Source organism: Falco naumanni, chromosome 4 (genome assembly GCF_017639655.2).
Source record: "Falco naumanni isolate bFalNau1 chromosome 4, bFalNau1.pat, whole genome shotgun sequence".
Classification (NCBI taxonomy): Eukaryota; Metazoa; Chordata; class Aves; order Falconiformes; family Falconidae; genus Falco; species Falco naumanni.
Window position 1 is genome coordinate 18,363,301 of NC_054057.1, and position 18,536 is coordinate 18,381,836.

General features: G+C 36.4%; 1 protein-coding gene across 1 annotated transcript; it reads right to left on the reverse strand.

Annotated features, from left to right (window-relative positions):
• Nucleotides 1–2,067: 2,067 nt before the first annotated feature.
• Nucleotides 2,068–18,273, reverse strand: NME8 (NME/NM23 family member 8). Its single transcript, XM_040592919.1, has 15 exons — nucleotides 18,241–18,273; nucleotides 18,087–18,144; nucleotides 17,363–17,469; nucleotides 16,266–16,337; nucleotides 15,128–15,244; nucleotides 14,458–14,524; nucleotides 12,498–12,574; nucleotides 10,760–10,852; nucleotides 8,163–8,317; nucleotides 6,877–7,055; nucleotides 5,621–5,765; nucleotides 4,842–4,949; nucleotides 3,935–4,086; nucleotides 2,759–2,903; nucleotides 2,068–2,176 (listed from the first exon to the last, which is right to left on the reverse strand). Exons 1-15 carry the CDS (start codon nucleotides 18,271–18,273, stop codon nucleotides 2,068–2,070), a joined length of 1,617 nt encoding a protein of 538 aa, XP_040448853.1.
• Between the last annotated feature and the right edge of the window lie 263 nt (nucleotides 18,274–18,536).

The window sequence follows — 18,536 nt, forward strand, 5'->3', positions numbered from 1 at the left end:
GATGTAATGGGGGATGAGGAATGATGTTAAACGAGCAATAACTCAGTATATAAAATTATATCACACTTAAATAAGCAGAGCTGCTGTACCCCTAAAGCTAACTGAAATTTCTAAGGCTGGTGCAACAAATGATCCACAGTATTCAAAACCTGTGTATGACGCCTATCAAGCTATATGGTTGTGAACTTCAATCAGAATTTTCATGAACTCTTAATAAGACATAAACGCATTTTGCTGTTTTCAGCATTTCTGCTCCTGTCAAAAAATAAACCCATCTAAACTTTCATCACTGTTATTTACCCCACTGCTAGGGAAGCTCCAGCAAAGATCTCGGGAAATGGGCTGAATGATGTATCTGAAACTGCCCTACTCAGGCATTTTCTGAGACTGCTTCTTGTTTTAAAGTACAATGTGCCAGCACCCAAAAGACCCAGAGTGCTGAAATAATGCCAGGAAGAACAGCTTTAGTGGGGTTTTGAAGTGAAAAACAAGCCAAAGAACATACAGCAGTTCTGAAGCGTGCTTCTCTGAACTCATCTCACCAAGGTGACTTATAAATTCTGCACTAATCACAGCTTCCTCCAGGGTAGCTAGCCTCAAGTCGAGTTTGTGACAGCAAAAGCTGTAGGTGAAAATGGGCCACCAGGAGAATGCTCAGTCCAACTTCTGCTGGAGGGATGCCTGTAATAACACACGCCCCATCACAACAGAAATATTTATCAGGAAGCTCTTTAAAATGGCTACTTGTATCAAGTACAATAGGAACAACAAAGAAAGTGTGAGAAAGAGTTTGTTCTTTCAGGACTTTGCACTTGTAATCGATGCCTGAACTAAGTTCCTTTAACTGAATGCCATACTTTAGTACCTGAACCTTCAACAGACTCAGACAGCAGAAGTGAGAATATATCAGCTACAGAAGAATATTTGTGTTCTTGATGAAGGCCAGCCAAGTTAGGCTGAGACAGGATACACATTCACTAGCTTGGCAAGGAGGTGTATGTCGAGAATGGTTGTTATGTAAGAGCTGGCTTTATATTTTACTTCAATTAATATATTTGAGTTATGTAAATGGACTGGAAAGGACCATCTAGCTTATTATTCTGCCTGTGGCAGTACTTGTTAGAAGACGTTCAGGGAAAGGATAAATAAACAGTACAAACGTTTCTCAGGGCCCTGGGGGAACCAGTAGTCCTTAACAGCCCTGAGCAGTCCCACCTGGGATGCACACCCATACTGTTGACCAACAGGCCCAAGAAGCCCCATTTAAGCTCATACTTGATCTAAATACTTGCCTAAGCTGTGTTGCAAGAACCCATCTCTGGCCGTGTTGTTCCTGACTGGACCCTTGAATGGGTCCTGGACCTGCTTAATAACTTGTTTCATCTGCGGTTGTTGATGGATGTGACTACCCGGTTCTGCTTGGGTGCTGTGGGGCTGTGCCCCACTGGTGAGGGTGCAGCCTGTGCTGCCATGATGCTCCTGGCTCCTTCTAGCTTGCAGAGCATTCCCACACTTGCTGCTGCTCCCTGCCAATGCTGTAGCACTGCCCCCACTGTCTTTCAGCATTTCTCCTTTGCAGGCTGCCTGAACTATCCACTTCACTGTGGACGTGTCATTCATAGTGTTTTAATGACCTTCCTTGACCCTGTTTTTTTCAAGGTAGTTATAAACAAAACACCTTAGATTCCTGGAACTGTTGGAAAGGCATAAAACTGTTAAAGTGATAAAAGAAAAACAATCTACTAAACATACATGAAGAAATCATTACTAACATCAAACTTCTAGCAGACTTGTTACATTGGTATGTTTTGCAATATGGCAAAGCTAGTATCAAAAACGGATGGAGTATGAATGAGAATATATGCATATACATAGTCTTAAGTATAGGTGGTTTGGTAAACACATGCATCTAGTGACATGAATATCGATTTTTGATGACTGTATCTTAATCATTCAAACTATATCAATCTCTCCAAACACACACTCAATGCTTTTCAGCGCATGTTCTCTATTAGATGATCCATGAACAGCATTAGACAAAATGTCTCGTGCAAACTGAGCTCGAATTTATTCAGGAGATGTTTTTTTTGCCACTTTTGGATCGGTCGGACCCATTAGTTGCCTCCACTCTTCCACAGCATTTGCCTTGGTTAAGATCATTATCACCGATGGGCCCCTGTAAAATCAACACATAAAGAAGCGCTTACACTGTTCTGAGATGCAGACTGAGCTTCGACGTCAGAGGTACCATGAAGGATCATGATAAGCATTAAGCTATCTGAATTTGTTAAACTGCTTAATTATTTTTTTTTCCTGAGTATTTTGTTTAAGACAATATTCTGTATTTGAAAGCCAAAAAGATTATAATGATCAGATATTTGGATTTGTCCTAAAAAGATTCTCACCTAATAATTTCTGAAGGAAGAGGATGCATACTCTTTTATCAAGAGCTATATTAACAATATTATGAGGAAGATATTTGTCCGTCATGGGAAGAACAAAGATTCCATCAGGAATTAGTCCTTTTTTTTTTTGAGAAAAAATCCAAAATAACAGTCACTATCTATAAGTTTGGAAAGAATTTTAAGTCTTCCTTTTAAAGAAAGAGCACTCCATGCTAGAAGCTACTAAACTTGCCAGAAAGTGAAAGAGTATAAAATCCTTAGCCCACTTTGTGTGTAGCATGTTTTGTTGGCAGTGTAAATTCAAAGCTTCCTGTATACTTACATACCTCAGTATTGTATAACGAGACACTTACTCAGTCATACAAGCCACCAACTGTTCAAAAAATGGTTTTCCTTTGTGATGCTTATAAAACTGTATAGCCATTTCCCGAGTTAAAGCTGCTTCTTTAATCTTTGAGATGGTAAATCCAGCATCTTTAACTTTTTGCATAATGTCATCTAGAAGAATAACAAGCACTCATTTTTGATTGAAATAGTTTAGATGTAAAAAGTTAAAAGGTTTACATGCAAATAATCACCCAAATGTTAAAAGTTTCAGAAAATACTAGATGCTTTTTTTAAAAAAAAAAACACCACCAAGACCTATTAAAATTCTACTTTCAATAACAAACAACCATGGTCAATATGACAAACATTTCAACAGTCCTCTAAAACACACAGAAACCATTGTCATTGCACTAATCCATCTCTATGCAGGTGACAAACCCAGACTGTTATAAACTATACCAGGAGCATTCCCTGACATTTCTCACATCGGACAGAACGTGGACTGTAGTTTTACTGCTCTTTAACCCATGAGCTGGCCTGCTAAAATCGATCTGGGTTGTTACAAAAGGGGAAGACAGACTCACAAAAGCCAGTGATGAATTAACATTAGAAAGACTACTGAAATTTGTTAGGTGACAAAAGAAGAATGCCAAGAAGAGGCTCTGGATAGAAGGTTTAAAAAAAGCAGCAGCAAAAATCTTTAAGGTGAGATTCCAAATTGTACATAGTGTTCTTTTTACTGTGACCTTTCCTTCTCATGCCCTTTGTTTAATGGCAAGTTAAACCAAGGATGAGAATGCGTCTAATTGAGCAATGACCCCTCTCGAGTCAATAGAGATACCTGTCTGAAATAAGTAACATGAATTTGGAAAGCCTCTCTTTCCTTTGACTTAAAAGGATGCTGGGCATGCACCTTGCACAAGTGCCTGGCTTTTAAACAGCTTAACTTAGCTAACAAACCTCTCACTTCAACTCACCACCATTCTTGTGAAGAAAGAGCTACAGGCAGCTTAAGCAAAGGAAATGTCACCTTTAAACTTCAATATGAGTCATACAAGCTCTATAAAAGCATTCCTCTGCACAGAAAAAATATTTCAGAGAATAAAATGAATGCATCTGATGTGATTTACTACAGTGTACATTGCTAATATTTTGTAGAAATCACATCAGTAGACATAGCCCTTACTTTCTAGATTGCTTACCTTTATGTTTCTTAGCAGAAGCAGGTTTGATTAATGCCAAAGTGTGCTCCTGAGGGAAGAAGAACTGTAATTCCTTCTGAGCTTCATCAGGTGTAGAACTACCGTGCAGCTGACCAATAGGTATGTTGTTGATTGGATTCTTTGCATATAAACTAGGAGTCATTACAAGAGTGAAGTTACTGAAAGAAATAGCCACTTTGAGCTTTAACTATGACTAGCCTTAACCCAGTGAATGTAATTTAAAGTTGATCTGGCCACTTAAGTGCATACTGATCTCTGTAGCAGTAGGAAGCCTTTACTGTCTACAAAAAGAACAATCAACATTTTAATTAACCACCTGAAATATGAACAGCTTCCCTCCCAACTCTCATCTTGTTATATTTCCTTGATAATTTCAGTTCATTCTTAATGAAACAGCACTTCTATCAAGAAGTAAGATGATACCGTATCGATTTCTTAGATCAATAACAAAGAGATAAAGCTAAGATGTCCATTTATAAAATGTGTAGGAGAAACTTACTCACAAATAAAATATTCTACTAATGAAAAGTTTTTATTAAGCTGAGAAAATAAGCATCTATTCTAAAAAATAATGGTACTATTTCAAGAAAAAAAAGAAAGATATTACCAATTTTTTTCTCTGACTCGAGGGCTCCTTTCAATTTAACATCCTTTTTTAAACTCAGCTTTTCATTATGTTTACCAGCCATTATTTCTCAAAAAACATGCTATAGTTTCTATGTGTAATATACCACTTCCAAAAAAAGCTTAGCAAACTGCAGAAATATATATCAGCTTCCAGATGATGGCACTATAGTTACACCAGTTGGAATGTGGTTTCATTGAAATGAAGACTGTGGAAGTAAGTTGGAAGCTGTGAATGATGGTTTGCTACTGAAATTATTACCTGTTTGGATTTTCCTTCTCAGCCTCTTCAACCATCTTTGGGCCTATTATATCTCTCCAACGTGCTATGGCGTTTTCTCGTGTTAGAGCAAGTACAAGAGTTGGACTACTATGAAATGGGAAAACTGGCTTTAAAAAAAAATTGAACTCTGCAATTTGTAAAAGTGATTTGATTCTATACAGTCCAGGTTAGGAAAATGAACCCTAATATTGGAGGACTTTAAAACCGATCTCTGTTTAAACAGCCTGATAAAACCTTACGGGGCTTAAACATGAATTCAAGTTTCAAAGTTACTGAATGTTACTACAACAGCAAGAATGTTATAGAATTGGGATATGTCCAGTGCTGATCAGCTCCCAAGTTTTTATCCCAGCCACACCCCAACTTCATATGAAAGCAATATCCAAACATGATTTATTACTCTTCCTCAAGGAATTCAGCCTGGACAAAGATTTCAGAACCTCCCCACAGACAACCTAAATGTAGCCGTCCAACGCAGAGCTCAGCTGGTTTCACCTAAATCAGTGGAACTGGCTGCTGACTTCGACAACATACATCCAGAGATATGGAGTAACTAGTTATTTTTAAAACCCTGATTTATTTATCTGCTGTACTTGGGAATTATCTCATTATCCACACTTGTCTGATCCTGTTTTGAGTTTTACCAGACTCTGAAATACATGGATAACTTATAGCCATGTATTTTTCAGGCTAATTATTTATTGTGAAAACTTCAGTCTTGTTTATAGATCCACTTTCTCATTTTTCATTCAGCGTACCTGGTCATTTGCTCTAGAAGGACTGGAAAGTAGTCTTGATTTTCATGCTCTTTGTAAAATTTACGTGTTTGTTCTTCAGATAGGATTATTTCTTTCTGCATTGCTATTTTGAAGCCATCGTCCTTTATTCTTTGCAGGATAGAATCTGTTTAATATATTGAAATAATTCTAAATTGCCACCCATTCATTAATTTGCATACTTGTGAAGAAATTACATGGACTTTCCAATCATAATGTTAAATTTTTACAGATGAATTAATTTCCTAATTGAAGAACAGAAAACTAATTTAAAGCAACTACTAGAGGGCTTCAGTATTTGCCTGGACACTCAAAAAGCTGGTGCTCACCCACTTAAGGCTTTCTCTCACTTCAGAAACCTCAGTAGAAATTGCTGACTGACAAACGCATGTGTTGCTATCACCAAAAGAAGGTTGAAGAATTTTGAATAGGTTGGATATTAATTTAACTAGATCTTACGAGACCACATGCATAAGCAAACAGCATTTAGCACAAATCAAAATGACTTGATAATTACCTACACATTGACTGCAGAACTGCTGCTCTAAGCAACGTACTAGATAACAATCAAGAAAATAAATACCCAGGGAGATGTCAAAACTGTAGTCTTTCAGATCTCTGTGTATAGGTTATTTCAAGTTCAGAGAATCTCAAGTTAGAAACAAAAATGCTATCTGGAATGGAGGAAGAAATGCAAATATATGCCTGAGAAGGAAAATAAGCTTGTTTGGAGGGATCTTCATGCTAACGTGGTAGATCTTTTGACTTAATCTGTAAAAACTTTGTCTGTCTAGACCTGCCCTTGTGCAGTACTGCCTTATGCAGCATAGAACATCCTGGGTCAGATCTTTTTCACCTTGCCATTGATCTACCTTGGACGTGCTATTCAAGAATAGTATCAGCTACTTTATTAGATGGGAAGTATGACCCCTATACTACACTTCAAAAATGTTACCTTCTCTGAGAGGTATTCTAGAAACATTCCATCCAAATATACAATTTGAAGATGTTCTGCAAAAATCCATCAAAGGAACAAAGTAACATTGACATTTACATACTCAATATATATCAAAAACGTTAACCATGTAACTTTTTTTCTGACAAAGATTACTGCCAACTTAATGCTGGGGAGACAATATAGCCTAAGAACATTTCATTAATAGAGTTAGAATTTTAAAAATTCAAAATATGAGACTTTTTATATACCCTAGATAGAAAATTTAGTTATTAACACTTACGGCGTCTTTCCTTTAAGAGAGAAGGTCTAATTAAAGCCAAAATACTCTCAACTTTTTGATCTGTCTTCTTTATATCAAAATTTGGGAAAAAAAAGGCAAGCTGTCTGCTGGCATTTTCTACGCTGTCTTGCACATCACATAAATTTGATATACTCTCAGCTTCCAATGTTCCTTCCAACCTACGAAGACACGAAGTGATACAGTGTTTACGTTACTGCATGCGTTGTGTTAACAGTTGATTTCTTAAAGCTGTACTTTCTTAAAGTTTAGTGAAAAATAAGAATAGAATGCCAAACTAAGTTTTTATTAAATTCAGAATCATGACTAATATTTCTGAGAAGAGAATTATTAATCTTCTTAAAAAGTGCCTTGTCATGTGCTGTGAAAGGGAAATCTCAGCCGTGCAGCTTTTCTAATTCCCCTATAGCTAATTCAAAATAGCCTCTCTGTTTCACTAGACAGAATTGCTACTGACAAGTGTACAGCGTATAATGAATGATCAGTAAAAGGATTGTTCTTGATTCATGTACAGCATGATCTGAAAAATGGTAGCACTACAGAATTGTCTTTAACAGAGATACTTTTCATTGTTACTTGCCTGTATTTCTAAGGTTTATTTAGCTGTGTAAATGCAGTCACTCTTGGCCACTTTAGAAAATGCAGTATTCCCCAGTTGTACTAATTAACGCAGAAGGGGTTACGGTAGGTAACAAAAATACCAATTATTATGACAAGTTCTTTTCTGGAACAAAGTGTTTAAATTCATGTTGCTTTAAGTAAATCTCTTTTCTAAATGTAAAACTCAATCCAATATTTGAATTTTTGTGAACACGCTATTGTCTGATGCTGTATACAACTATCACCCTCTTTAAAATTCTCTACAAATGCTTATTGTCAGAGAAAAGAGATATTTAAAGATATTTTAGTTGTGAACAGCTAGCTCTTACAATGTTCTTATGCACCTTGGAGCTAGGGAACAAACCGCTAAACCCTCCCACTTGCTTGCTGGTTTTACAGGTCCCCAGGAGCACAACATGTTTTGTGTCCCCCCTGGTCTCCCTTGGGTCACACCTGCAGCTTCCCAGCATACCTAGGAGTGAGTGCGGGCAAGAGTGCAACCCTCAGTGAGCAATGCCGGCAGTCGCTTTGTCTGTGTGGACTGGTATGAAGTGGAACTGGAGGCTGTGCACATGGGCACGTGAGCATCTGTAGGAATGTGCCTTCGTTTATGATGTGCCCTGAATACTGTAAATGAATCACATATACGCATTTTCACCGGTAGTTACCTCTCTGGCTTGGCCTCAGGCTCATCAGGCACACTCCCACTTGATTCACGTAGGTCTTTCCAGTAAGGAATAGCATCAGTTGCTTCTTTTTTAGTGATTACCAAAATGTAGCATGGTCCACTCATCATAAATCGAACAAATTCATCAAAATCAGGCTAAAAAACATAATTTTTCCCCTATGAATTGCAGAAACTCTTGAGTTTATTGTCAGAAATGAGACTACCATCTTTTCCAAAGAAACCCATAATTCCTGTTCTAAAATGGCATTCACATACATTACACAAAACCCTGTGAAATTTTTTGGGAAGTTTTTTGATCAATCATTTGAGACAGCAAGACTATAAAACGTCTAAAACAAAATCCATTGAGATAAAGGAAGTCGTAGAACTACATTAAACAAGTACCACAGGTTAAAATGCAAATGACAAGAGTCAAGAAAATTATGTAGAAACCTGATGTGATTGAATGCTATGCTTGCAGTACCACATATAGTGTGACATAAGAAAGTGCAATACAGTTCCATGCATAATTTTTAAAACTGAAAATCATGTAGCTGACTGTAAATATAGAACACTGAGATATTTGCGAGACATTTGTAGTCTTTTCCTTCATTTTCTTTTGTGTTCTTTTAAATCCTTCAATTTCAACTTTCAATCCTACAAATGTACATTTTCATCAGAAAATGACTTTTGAAATTGTGAGTTTTTAATCTTTTTTCCTTGTATGTCACTTTTTCTTTCAATATTTTGAATTTCCTCAAATATCTTTTCTCTTCATAAATATTTGACTAAATCGTTTGCTAGTCACCTTCAACTGATTGTTTATGTTACATTTTCCCTTTAATAACACGAGGATGAAATATTCACATCTATGCTTTCAATTTGTTGTTTTTCTCTTTCAGTATCTTCATATCTATGCATACACTTAACCCATTTCACAAGGCGAACAAACTCAAAAGAGGCAGAGTGAATGCAAGTACAAAAACATTTAGTACAATGCATAAAGGGAGTATTTATACCATTGTGGCTTCAAAAGTACATTTGCTTACATTAGAAGAAATAGATGCGGCTATTAGGTTTGTCTGTTCTGGATCACCGAACTTCATATTAAAAAGAAACAACTTCTGCTTCCAGTTGTATTGCTTTGAGTCTCCATTATTTTATAACAGGCAGCCTCTGGACCCTCAGCAAACTTGCAGTGTATTAAATCAGGAATAATTTTGCCCGCCGAGTACAAAGGAGTCTATGTTCTGTATTCTCACTTTAACAAATATTTTTCAGCTTAAAATTACACTTAGAGAATGGCAAATAAGTGGCTTCTCAATATGCATAGGGCCCTCTGGATCACTTCTGGTAGTTCATAGTAGTTTTGTTATTCCCCCTGTAATAATGCTGGCTAGGATCTGCTGCAGTGTAGCAGTGCTGCCACATATCAAGTATTGCATGCATTTTCTCGTCTGTCTTTCTTCCTCCCGTGTCTCCTTCCTACACCTAACTAATCTCAGATTTGGCTGCTGTTTCAGTGAAGATGACTTTTTTTAACTTCTATTTCAAAACTATCTTTGTCTAAACTGGAATCTCAACTTTGCTAAAACCAAGCTCTTCACAATGCCTTACAAGCTCTCCCTGCTACTTCCTTTCTAAACCATAGTGCAGCCATCTGGTGATTACTATCTGATTTCTTTTTTCCCCTCTGGCTTCAGTAGGAACCATCTTGTCTCACTCATTCATTTGGAATGCCACAGGAATACTTTCCCAGCTTCTTCTTTTGATTATGCCAGCCCTTTCATTGATCCCTTCCATTGGTCCCTTCAATAATATCAAACCAACTAGTTGCCTGCATATAGTTCCAGCGTCTGTATATCAAGCAGATCTTAAATAGGAGAAGATATAAATGTTTGCTAAGCAGCTTCATTTTTGTAATTCAGCTTCTTCTGTAGAGTTAACTTTAGCTATCATACTGGCAAAGCACTTGACAATATCCAGGTGCTAGTTTGCTAGACCACTGCCATTTAATGGTGACCAGCATAATTTCTCTGTTTTCTCAAACTCTGTCTGTCCTTAGCTATTTGTTGTCCCCTATTATAGGGTAGGGCCAGAACAACAAACTTCAGTAGAGATGCTTCATCTTTCTGCCTGTGCATGTGTTTATTCCCAGTACTACCCCCTGAGAAAAGCTGTAAAGACGAAAAAATGTAATACGTGCTATCACTTATTTTCTGGCTGGAAGAGTATGTGTCAAATACATACACAGTCATATAGATGATTTGGGGTATGTGCTACATTTCAGCACCTAACAGCCTTGTTTGGGGCCATGACTAAGGGTCTTGCACATTCTGATAAGAGAAAGAACTAGAAAATCTTTTGATATTGGAGTTCAGTTTAGTTTAGCTGGAATGTTAGAGCGCTACCAAGCTGTATTTGTATTAGTTGGTTGGAAAAAGAGTGATAAACTCCTTTTTTTCTATGTACTAAATCTACATTAATTCAGTACTTCAAAATACTACATGTTTACAATACAGAGATTTGCAAACACGTGTAGCTACAGAGATATGTTTTACCTGCTCCTTTTTTTTCAGGTTTTTAGTTTGTTTTTACCTGTTCTTTATTCCGGGCATAGAATTCTCTGATTTGCTCTTCAGTTAGCATTTTCTCCTCTGCTGCTTCAATGTGAAATCCTGCATCTCTAATCTGCAATTATTCAGTTATTATTCAATGGCATTTGAAAATGGATATATAAAAAAATCATACATTAATGTAAATCTAAAGATTGATTCCTTTTGTATGCTTTCTTTAGTTTAACATTTTCTGAAATGTTCCAAATATAATTGCTACATTTGCCTAAACTGAAGTTCCAGCTTTTCAAAGCACTTCACCAAATCCAGGGTTACAATGATCACTAAATTAATGTTTGTGAAAAATATAGTACAGTTCAACATATGTATCAGTTCAGTAGTTAATAATCTCTTTTATTTAACATTGAATGGTTTTGACCATTGTGAGTGATTAACATGCAACCACTTCTAAAAATGTTATTAAAAACTATATTATAATCATAGTAGTCATATAAATGTGTAGTTGTCAATAGTTGTTGTATTAGGCTGAACTACTTGGCTTTAGAAAGGGCAAATAAGCAAAAATAAACTCTATTTTATGATTATCTATTTCAAGTTGCATTACTGCGCTAAATTCAGGTATATGCAAGAGATGCACATTTACATGACCTGTACACAAATTCATAGTCTACTGTTATGAGATTTATACCATATATTGATAGTTAAACAACAAAAGCACTACCCAGCACCAGTAATGATCATATGCCAATATTAATCTGCTTACTAGCACTCTCTCTTTAAAAGCCCCTATGATGCTGCTGAGTGTTTCCAGACTGCCTTGACAAGGCTGAGTGTGGAAACAGTGTGGGTACACACCTCATAAGGCATTGCAAAAGCAGAGACTACTAACAGCTGCTCACTTGCAGCTAAATTGCTTTCAAGCGCTGCCTGCTTGTTTTTGCCTTTACTGAGCTTCCTTCCTTTCTGGCCAAGGTAGAGTAATTGCAGAAGCAAACTATACAATGCTGATTTTCTTTCCTGCAAAGGTCACTGGCCCTGTCATAACACTTCTTAGAATCAGCGTGATTTTATCTTGATATGTAGTGTTATGAGGCATTTTTTTAACAGAAACACTGAGAAATTCCTGTAATTGAAATGAGTGTTACTACAGTATCATATTCTGGAAGGCAAAATAATTTTTCTTTCACTGTGTAATGGCTTAAACACTGAATCCTTGAATGCATCCTTGTGTACTTGCTGGAATCACACATTCTTCACTACAGGAACAAATATTGCACTACTGACAAATATTAATGTATAATTACTAGTGCACAAGAATTAGCCTCACCATCTACGCACTAATATTGCCATATGTGTCTGTGCATGCACCCTCTCCTGTAAGAAACTAGTTAACTGATTTATGCGTGCCTACAATTCTTTAAGATGCTGTGTGAAGAATAAACTTCACCACGATCTCTAGTTCCGATTTCTATTGCAATATGAGGGAAAAAAACATTTCTCTTTGTAGATTTCATGTGTTGCTGATTGGCATAGTACGCATCCATGTCATACCTCATGTACTGACATAAAATATTGAAGCAATAATATCAGTCTGAACACTGTATTATTTCAGGTCAAAATTATCACACTTTTATCACCCTTATCAGAGAAACATTAACAGATCTTCTAAAGCCTGGGCATAAATTAGAACCAACTTACTCTTGTATCTTGCTACTATGCCTCTTAAATAGGATGAATTAATCTTTTCACATTCTCTCTACCTTTTGTTTAATTTCTTCTACACGTCCCTCTAAGACATCATCAGGCTTTATAATTCCAACAGAATATCTGACTAATTCTTCTGGAAAAGGGAAAAAAATCATGTGTCAATGAATATATTTCTCAAAATAAATACACAACTAAATTTTCCATTACTTAAAAGTGGGTTTCTCTAAATAATTCTCTATTTTAATATTGAGATGGCCAACCAGTGGTTTCAAAAAATAAATGACTCCAGTGCTTAAAGCACATCTGGGTGTGCAGGACTGTCCTTGGCCATCCCTGGAATCCACATTCATGATGAACCACTGGTGTTTTCAGTAATAAGGTGGAGAAATGGTTCGCATGCAGTGAGGTGTGGTGGAAAACCTGCAGTTTAAGGTGGATGGTTTGTCTAGGGAGCTCTGTATGTGCAAGACTAGTAATGTTAAAGGAATGAATATACAGAGGAAAACTCATTAAGTGAAAAACTTTATGAATGCTGGAGATTTCCAGTAAAATACATTACTTGTCATAGTAGACATTTTTTTCCTTAGCACTGTGGATGCTGAAATAATTTGCAATATATAACTGTTGAGGTAACACCTGCTTGCTAACGCAATCTAATGTTTAAAAACAAGAGGTGTTTCTGATTGTAGACACACTGTTACAACATCCATGGCATTCAGATCCCTGCAAAATGACAGAAAGTGGTCAGAAAAGAATATAAACTACATCATCTTTGCAGGATCTCAGGTTTACAGTTAAGCATTAGAACTTAAATCAATCAGATTCCAGGCACTGTAGAAGAACTTAATGATAGCTCTAACAGAAACACCAGGCTACTTGTTTCCAATACTAGAAAATGCTCACAGGCATCTGCATGTGGTAAGGAAAATATTACCACAAAATGTTAGTGTATTATGGCTTCTGAAATATCCCCTAACCTGAAGCTGAACCCAAGCTGAAAGCTCTGTTCCCTGATTTTGTCACACATTTAGGTTCTGTGGATTAACACAAGGTTTGCATGTCGTTGCTAAAGGATTTGTAATACTGTACTACTAGGTCTCAGAGGGTTTACAAGGAAAAAAAAATAGGCTAAAGCTGAGGTCAGGAATATGCCACTTGAACCATATGATAAAGAAGGCATGAAGAGGAAGGAGAAGGGGCATGGCTTAATCCGTAACTGTGATCTACTGCCTTCTCACAGGAAGAAAAAGTCAAGATCAAGGAGAGGGTGGGGGAGTTCATCCCATCTCAGCATTGCTGAAGGGCATTCTATGCATATGTGGAACAGTAGGAAGCTTCAGTAGCCACAGGTAACAATAGGAATAGAAAAGATATAGGTCCCAGCTCATGATAAGCCTGAGATAAATCATAGACATGTGACTCACAAACAGGATGGTACTTATTTTTCGATCTTTTTGGAACTTTATCCTACTATTGTGGATTTATGCACTTATGGAAATCTGTTCTTTAGGTCTTAAAGTTAATCTGCCAAAAAAGTTAATTAAAAATAGTCTGAGATACAAGGCATGCCATTCATTCACAGATTAACTCTTCCAAGCCTCTCAGTTGCTCCCATCTTGGTATTCCTGTAGAACATCCAAGGGTTAAGAAACACCACCTCAACAAAAGTACACCGCTAACACAGCCACTGTGTAGAAGTGACTTTCAGCCACTAGTTTTCCACAGGAGAATTCCCTGGCACAGAGCACTGCCGCTATACACCAGAGACCTGAAGTCTGCAGGCTCCCAAAGGGGGGTTGAAAATACTGATGATGATAGTCCAATACCTTGATGCCTTACAGAAGAAAGCTCCCCCTCAGTTTGATATCCTTAATCACAGCCTCTCATATTATTAACTCAATGAAAGGAATGTTCATTAATGCTGGACATACCCAATTCTTAGTCAAATAATTAAAAAGAGATTTGTTAATTTTCTTTCTGTTAACTTTTCTAAAATAAATCAAATTTATTTACCCTTAGGTACAGTTTCCTCAACAGCGCCTTCTGATGATTTCTCTTCTAGGAAAACAAGTTCATCTACCTAAGGTAATTGTGAACAGAATGAAAGTACATCACCAATGCAAAGCTAAACCTCACCAAATGCAGCTGTCAGATATTTACAATACTTTTCTCTTAATGTAGGAGCATATCTGCTGCCCTGGAAAGGAAGCAATTCTAAGACCTTGGGTTAGCCTGATTTTCCTTAACTGAGTACAGTTTGTTAAAAGTTTCCTTTTACTGTAAGCAGGTTCATTGATCTCCATTTTCACTCAAAACAAACAATGAGACATGACTATTTCCCATGTCTTATCTTTGTTTCATATGATACACTTACTAAGTTATACATGGGAAATACTCAGTCTTGAAAGAAAAAAGATGACTAACCTTTTATGTGGTAGTGACATTTTGTCCGTCTCCCAATTTTTTTGCATTAATAGGCTAATCTGTAAATTTCTTAAATTTTTATAAAGTATCATTTAATGGAAATTTCTAAAAAAATAACCCTCCTAACATATGTTGCTTTACTGTTATGAAAAAAACACAGAGTTAAAAATTACCAAAACCACTATCACAGGCATTGAAATAAACCGTGTAAGTGTAATAAAAATATTCATTTATGTTTAAGTATCTGTTTTGTGAGTACCTCGGCACGTTTCTTCCGTCCAGCTGCAATTTCCCTTTCTTCTTGCACTAGCTCCGTTATTTTCTTACTTATAAGAGGAGCATTTGCACCTCTCACTATTCCAATAATTTTGCCATTCTGTAAAAAGGGAAGTAACACTCTCAATGAGTTCTAGTCAGTTCATACATTTACTTGAGGTTTGGAACACGCTATATCTTGCTGTTTTTTTCAGCAACAGGACCACTTTCTATGCCCACTGAAGTGAATACGAAAGCTACTACTGCTTCTACGAGTTGAGAATGAACCTCTTGTGCCTTTACTTCTTCCCTTCCTCTCTACCTAATTTTCCATGTTTATTACCTAGGCTCACTGTTAACAGTACAGTCAGAAGTAAATGCAAATGCGGAATTTACTAGCTCTTGATTTCTACAGCATGGAGTTTTCTATCTTTTTATTTGCTTTACATTTCAGCATGTGCTCTACCACACTCAGGAGTGCCATAGTGAAGTTAACTACCGATGATCAAAGATACTGTTAACTTCACTTGGCAGCATTCAGATTTAAACCTGAAAGTATCCTGAAAGTATCATTGGTTTTGGCCCCTAATTATGGGAATTCAGATCCTGGCAACCTCAAGTCAAAAAACCCACCACCTCCTAAGCAAGCAGTGTTCTACAGTGGAGTCCTAGGAGAACAGTCTTTCTGTATCCATCAGTGAGAGATAATGTAATATATGATTAATTGTTACAATTGCTCACATGTAAAAAATGCAATTTTATTAATTTATTTTAAAAACCTTAAAGTGGAAGAAGTATACTCTTTTCCCTGAGGGAAAGCGTGCCTAAAATAATCATCTCAGTGTAGCCGCATGTAGGTATTTTGTGTGAGGCAACCCTGGAAAACTTCCACGGATTTCTCACTAACTACCAAAACTGTGGCTACCACATACCTTCTGTGGCTGTGTGTGCAACAGCCACAACAAGAAAGTACTTGAGAACCAGATTTCAGCATGGGAAACAGCCTCAGGTAAACATCTGATTATATGATTCTACATACTGTAAAATGTAGATTTATGCAGCTTTGCATTTCTTTTTAATCTACTGAAAAATTAAAGCAAAAGTACGCAGCATATTAAAAGAAACTGATGTGATGTACTTACAACGCAAAAAAGAAACACAGGTTCACATGTATTCCTAAATGGTTGCAGAGTAGAAATGCTGTCAGCCTCTGCCTGAAGTCAGATGAAGAAGATTATTTACTTATGTGTGTATACATACATACATACATATATATATATAAACCTTCTCGCCTGCAAGAAAACTGCAGTCTTACATTGGTGTTACACACTCAACTGCTGTCCTACATACAACTAGCAGTCCTTATAGCACTTGCTGGTGGTGAAGAAAGAACTGTTTTGGTAACATGGGATTGGCCTCCCTTCATATTACAGCAGTTAATTATGCAAAAATGCCTTATTCTAATACTGTTTTCCTATGTAGGTTATAACAACATACACAAATGAAGAAGTAGTCCATGTAGTCTTCACAGGAGAGATTATGCACTGTATTAAGTTCTTTGTGACGTGGTCAACTGTATGAAAGCACTTGAGATTATCTCTGAACATAACTGCCTGCTTCTTTGTGTATAAACATGTATTTTCTGAAAAATGCTTTGATCAGGCAATTGAAAGTTTTCAGTAACATGAAAAAAGATGCCCTTGGTCAACATCTGGGAGGAACTGAACCTGTGAGACTAATTCATCTACTTGAAATACAACATATACCTCCTATTTTATACTGATAGTGTAGAGGAATATTTTTACTGCTAGTTGTGTGATAATTTATTTTTCAATTCCCCTTTTTTGTTCTCTTAAAATGAAATACAAGGGAGTATTTGGGAAAAAAGTTTAGTTTAGCATTTTTCGTGGATGTAAGAATTTTAAATGTGATAATGCATAATGTAGAGACTTAAAACTAAAAATCGTATAGTATAGCTTTTGAATGTTTCAGCAATCTCATCAAGGAAAACAAAAGTTGTGGGATATCAGCTTCCTTTCTGTTATAGCTCCTTCCACATTTATTACCATTTCTAATCTACCTCTAATAAAAGTCTTATGAGGCAATATGCAAAAAAAGAGGCAATCAGACCAAAATTATGACTAAGGACAGTAAAATGAAAGCTCTGTATATGCAGACAGATAAACAGATATATTTACAATAAAATGTAAGTGAAGTTCTACAGAATTTACATCCTTACCACTGCAAAATGCAACACATCATCTTCACCAAACTCGTTCTTCAGTTTTCTGAATAAATTCACCACAGCTTTGCAAGGACCGCACCAGGCTTGGTACACATCTATTACTAAAATGAAATGGTTTGGAATTTCAGACAGTTGACTTCTGGAGCTTATGAAATGAGACATGTTTATGTGTGTGTTGGCACTGGGAAGGCATTCACATGCATCTTTTAGTCCTCTTCTAGTCAACAAATGCATGATGAATGGATCAATGTATTCAGTGGATTCATCAAATGCAATTCCGAGGAGATACTGTTATTGGACTGAGCAAACTGAAAAGTGGGGATAATAGACATCACAGAACAGAACGCTGATTAGCTGTATTAGTTTAGTCTGTACAAGATTTTAGGGAAAAGCTTCCACAGAATTGTCCAACCCCCTACTGTACAGAATACCATATTGGAAAGGTATTTTCTAAACATCAGTGTGTAACAGTGGATAAAATAATGGATAACACTATTTGTGACAAGTATTTGTTTACCATAGAAGACAGTGTGTATTCATAAACACAATATTTACATTTATACTTTAATACATTATTATACATTAACTTTTCTTTAAAAGATAGTATGACACTAGTCTTCCAGATTTGTAACAAATATCTATTAAAGATATGATATACATAAGTATAAAAAACTGCACGTCTTCATGAGAGATTAAACAGAAAATAATAATTTAGTACCTATTACACCTTTTGTCAGCAACATTTCATCCCACTGATTTTGGTTGGTTATTATGGCCTGAAATAAAATGAAATAACATTTTAACATCTTAACAAGGCAAAAAAAAATTTTAAAATCTATTAATCTCTAAAATTGTTTGGTTAGGATTTATACCTGGAGCTGGATTTCTTTGTTCTTGTCTGCCATTTCCCAGTGATCCTAGGAAACATATCAAAATATGAAGCATGTTTAACAGGTTTTTTTAAAAAGAGCATGTGGTGTGCAGAACTGATTTATATGGTTCTCAACACAATGCTGCCTATTGATTCCCTTAAAAATTAACCCAACTGAAGACCCTACAGCAATGGCAGTTAACACCCCACATGAGCACTCTGTTTGCAAAACCCACAAAGCACAGGAAACAGAATAAATTTTAGTTTCTTAATCAGTTACGGTCTTCAAAATGCTTT

Coding starts and splice junctions, on each gene's coding strand:
- NME8 (XM_040592919.1), bottom strand. CDS start 18,273: ATGGCAGACAAGAACAAAGAAATCCAGCTCCAG. Junction 15,245..16,265: donor CTGTGTTTCTTTTTTGCGTT/GTAAGTACATCA, acceptor CCCTTTTTACAG/AATGGCAAAATTATTGGAAT. Junction 4,950..5,620: donor CTTCTAGAGCAAATGACCAG/GTACGCTGAATG, acceptor CCCATTTCATAG/TAGTCCAACTCTTGTACTTG.